The sequence below is a fragment of the Podarcis liolepis genome, assembly GCF_965112155.1.
Source record: "Podarcis liolepis genome assembly, chromosome: 1".
Classification (NCBI taxonomy): domain Eukaryota; kingdom Metazoa; phylum Chordata; class Lepidosauria; order Squamata; family Lacertidae; genus Podarcis; species Podarcis liolepis.
The window spans coordinates 116,171,513-116,176,380 of NC_139554.1; the positions used below are offsets into that span (position 1 = coordinate 116,171,513).

The following is a 4,868-nucleotide window of genomic DNA, read 5'->3' on the forward strand; positions in this document are numbered from 1 at the left end:
ATTACAACCTATCCATGCTAACTCACGAGGTGGATCGTGGCCCACTTGCTTCCTTAAAATCCATTACTTGCACACAGACTGGATCCCAGGTACACTTCCCCCAACACATATTTAACAACATCACATTAAGATGCTTACAGTGGTGCCTCGCAAGACGAAATTAATCCGTTCCGCGAGTCTCTTCATCTAGCGGTTTTTTTGTCTTGCGAAGCAACCCTATTAGCGGATTAGCGCTATTAGCGGTTTAGTGGCTATTAAAGGCTTAGCGGCTATTAATGGCTTAGCGGATTAGCGACTAAAAGGCTATTAGCGGAACATTTGCAAGAGGTTTTCATCTTGCAAAGCAAGCCCATAGGGAAAATCGTCTTGCAAAGCAGCTCAAAAACGGAAAACCCTTTCGTCTAACGGGTTTTCCATCTTGCGAGGCATTCGTCTTGCGGGGCACCACTGTATTCTGCTCTTCCGTTTTTTAAGTTGGGTTGTTTCCAGGAGATATAATAAATGCCAATTTATTCTCTGCACCAACCAAGCTTCTTCCTTTGTTGAGTCCTCACCTTGCCTGTTCCTCATTTGATGCTTCCCTCACAGCATGCTGTAGGAATCACAGGGCCCAGTAAGTTCTTTCCTCTCTGTCGTAGAGTATGAGAACTGAAAGTGATATTGTATTGGCTCCCAAGGTACCTTTCGACTACGTAAAACAGTGTATGTTCATTCTCAAAACCTATTTATGGTTTGAGTGTCTTCACAAGAACCTTTTTTCCATTATACACTGTTTCTTATTCAATAATGCATCCCCAATATTTGGGAAATAGTATTTGCAATATGTCTCCCATTCATTTTAGCACAAGAGAACGCAGAAGAGTTCTCCTTCCACTCATAGTTCTTTGGATCCAATGATGTTTCCGCAGCCCTCCTTTTCCTTGGGGAAAGAAGGGGATTGGCTGTTTTCAAATTGCACGCTGCTTCATTGACAGAGGGGAAGAGAAATATATTTCCCTAACCAATTTAGTCAAGACATATTTACTCTTGTTGATTGAAAATAACTCTTAAAGTGCTGGCTCTTCTGTTTATCAAGAAAACTGAGAATTTTTTTTTTTAAAGGAGGAGGTAGGGGGGATTTAAAAATACCTTCTGTTAGCTTTGTTTATTTTAATATAAAATAAAATAACACCTTGCTGTTGTTTTGAGGGACCCAAATCAAATACACAATTGACATTACATGAGAAAATCTCAAAGCAATGTTGTTTTCACTATCAGCAGTGAGGAATAAATTGTGATTATATATTTGTCAATCAAATTCTGCCCAAGTCAAGAAGTTTGCAGCTACCAAATGTTTTTCTGAGCGGATAGTATTTTATTCAAAATACGCACTGCATTTCAAAACAGTGGTTTTTTAAATACTTGCATCATTTTACTGCAGTAATCTATTCTTCTATCTCTTCCAGGCTGCTGGGAAATACAGACAGCAAGGCAGAAATTACATAGTTGAAGATGGAGATGTTATCTTCTTTAAATTTAACACACCTCAACAACCTAAGAAGAAATGAATATCAGATCTGTTCATTACTCAAAATTAAACTCTGTTACTTTAAAAATCATATGGTTTTTTTTATTTAGATAGGGATATCTTGGAAGACAAAAAAGTAAATAAAATCTGTATACATAAGGACAAATAACCCCCACAAATGAAACCCCTTGTGTTTGTTTTGAGTTGAATTATGACACCTCCCGTGAATGTACAAGTTCACTTAAATGTGAACAGCTCTGCATTTCAAATGATTAAGACTACTCCAAATTGCAGGAGCTTTTCAGGAACCATATTACTCTCATGATACTTCATTAATCTCCATCATATATGCCAAGCCTGACATGTTTGACAGTGAGGACAATATGGCTTGCTCCTTTTTGAATCTACAGATAATGCATGTTTTACAGTACTCCAGATGTCTACACTCAATAAAACATTTGACAAAACCAGCCTCTGTGTGTTTGGGGATGTCTGTATTGACTGAATGTGGTGTGCTGAATGTGATATGGCGCCTGGCGAATGCTGATTACAGAATTTTAAGGGATGTGTATGAAACAGTAACTGTCAGTGTGGGGCAGCTGCAATTGTGTCTTAAGAGGGAGCCTTTCATTGGAATCAGATGATTAGGATGCCAATGATTTGTCTCAGAAAAGTTAATGCATTTGTAGATTGCGACTACCTTCAAGTGGGTGGCTAATACGATAAAAAGATACACAGCTTAAGTGATTTTGAGAGAGGGCAAAGATTGTGTGCTGAAATCATATACTTTCAGCACTTGAGCAACAATATTTTGAGCATGGCTTTCTTTGAAAATAGTCAGATTGTAGCGCTTTAATGCGCAGTGTTCCCCTTCGAGAAGCAAGACTGAAAAGGAAGAGGCTACATTGCTTTCCTGGTTTTGTATTTCTGGTGCCATGCTGAAACTGTAGTCAAGTCGTCATCTATGAGTTGTAGAAGAATGAATTGATGAATGGGCTGCAAAAGTTTTAACTATGTGTTCCTTTCAGCCTCTGGAAGTACTGCAGTTCATTTAGATAACTTGGAGGGGGGGAACATTGGAGTGAAAATTTTAATCAGGCCCCAAGGGGATATAAAGAAAAAACTCTCAAGGCATACAGAAATTTCTCAAGTCATACGTCTGCTGGTATTCAGCCTGGAATAAATGTTTCCATAAAGACCCACATATTTGTGTATAGGAAACACTAGTGATGTCACAAGCACCCAGCCTGCTCTTGTTATTCTAAAAGTGTTCATTCTTTGCAGCAGACCAGACTCTAGATCAAAGTCCATGATGCCATAAAGCTACCTATTGTAAAATATTGGCAACTGTGCCTGAGTGGCATTTGATACAGGAAATCTGTGTGTGTCATACAGATGGTGTCTTTTTTGTCTTTTGTGAAGAAATAGCAGTTTATATGAAAAAGGGGAAAGATCACACTTAAGAGTTAGAAATCCTAACAGATTTCCAAAGAACAGTATTTTCAGATTTATTTATTTTTAACTAACATGCTCTCTTACAAAGCATGTTACAGGTCTGATTTTTTTTCCTCTCCTTAAAAAATAAATATAAAAGTGTATATACTGCAGTGAACATTATGAGCTGAAATGGACTCTGTGGTGCTATTGCCACATTGTCTACTCTCTTGGTTCAGGTAAGAACATCAATACGTTTCCGAGCACAATTCAAAGTGTTGGTACTAAGCTTTAAAGCCCTAAACGGCTTTGGCCCTGTATACCCGAAGGGGCATCTCCACCCCCATCATCCAGCCCAGACACTCAGATCCAGCTCCGAGGGCCTTCTGGTGGTTCCCTCTTTGTGAGAAGTGAGGTTACAGGGAACCAGGCAGAGGGCCTTTCCAGTAGCTGTGCCCACCCTGTGGAATGCCCTCCCAACATTTGTCAAACAGATAAACAACTACAGTGGTACCTCGGGTTAAGAACTTAATTCGATCTGGAGGTCCGTTCTTAACCTGAAATTGTTCTTAACCCGATGTACCAGTTTAGCTAATGGGGCCTCCCGCTGCTGCTGCACGATTTCTGTTCTCATCCTGAAGCAAAGTTCTTAACCCGAGGTGCTATTTCTGGGTTAGTGGAGCCTGTAACCTGAAGCGTCAGTAATCCCAGGTACCACTGTATGTGATTTTTAAAAGACATCTGAAGGCAGCACTGTTTAGGAAAGTTTTTAGTGTTTGATGCTGTATTGTGTTTTTGTTGGGAGCTGCCCAGAGTGGCTGGGGCAACCCAGATGGACAAAGACTTATTATTATTACCCAGACCAGATACTCTGTTCTTTGTTGCCTTGGAGGAATGTAACCAGCCCCCAGGTCCATTTCCCAAGAATGTAGCTTTCTGCCATCACAGGCAAGATGTGTTATCCATTCCCAAGATCTGCCTCTTGGGATGGGATGCTTTCACCCCTAACCATTTCTTTCTCCCTGCCCCTGATCTTTTGTAACTCGAGAACTGGAAATGAGACCTAATGTGGTGCAGGAGCCAGTCAATCTTCTTAAGAAATAATAATAATTTATTATTTATACCCCGCCCATCTGGCTGGGATTCCCCAGCCACTCTGGGTGACTTGAGATAAACCCTAGTTTTAAAACCCAAAGTAGCAATTCCATTTCATCCTCATTCAGTACAGAGATGGGTGCCCTCCTAGTTAAATTTATTCTTCCAAATACCAAGCAGGCTTATGAACAAAAACATAGGATCATAGAACCAGTATTTCCAAAGTTTAAAATGTACAAAGGTATATTCTAAGCAGTCACTAATAGCAATAATACCTGTAGGTAAGTAGTACATCTAATTTTAACAGTCCCAATGACCTGGTAGTTGTTAATACTGCTGACAAATACAGAAGGCTTTGTGATACAAGTTTTATATAAGTTGTGCTGTGGTTTCCTATAATAAAACTTCCAGAAGAAAAGAAGAAATATAGCGTAGCTGAGATAGCTTTTAACGTCCAGTCTGTGGCCTAGAGTCATGTGGCAAAAGCTATCCAGCAGGTTACCGTCTCACGGCTCTTTCTGCCTGAGCTGCCAGGGCTAAGGCAAAGTGCAGAAGGCACTCAGCTCTCAGCAGGTAAGGCTTTTGCCCATAGCAGAAATTGCCGGGCAATCATGACCGTATTATTATAGCTTTGAAGGGAGCTCATTTAAGGCATCACAGCTTGAGCATCCTCATCGATACAAGAATCCAACATAATATGAAAAGAAACATTTTGCAAGGATGCAAAACAAGGCACTCGTATTGCCACAGTTTCAACGCAACTCGCACCGAAGTCTTTTGACCGTACGGAATTAACTTGTCTCCAGCCAAACTGCCGTTTGCATTCGTGGTG

At 40.3% G+C, this 4,868-nt stretch overlaps 1 protein-coding gene across 10 annotated transcripts in view; it reads left to right on the forward strand.

Annotated features, from left to right (window-relative positions):
* The window catches only part of OLA1 (Obg like ATPase 1), an 89,443-nt gene extending 87,466 nt beyond the window's left edge, over positions 1-1,977 (forward strand). For all 10 annotated transcript variants that reach the window (XM_083469726.1, XM_083469723.1, XM_083469722.1 and 7 more), the window contains one exon: positions 1,446-1,977. In XM_083469726.1, coding sequence (XP_083325852.1) covers positions 1,446-1,547 — 102 coding nt within the window. In that variant the 3' untranslated portion in view covers positions 1,548-1,977. The remainder of the gene's footprint in view (positions 1-1,445) is intronic.
* Positions 1,978-4,868: the final 2,891 nt, after the last annotated feature.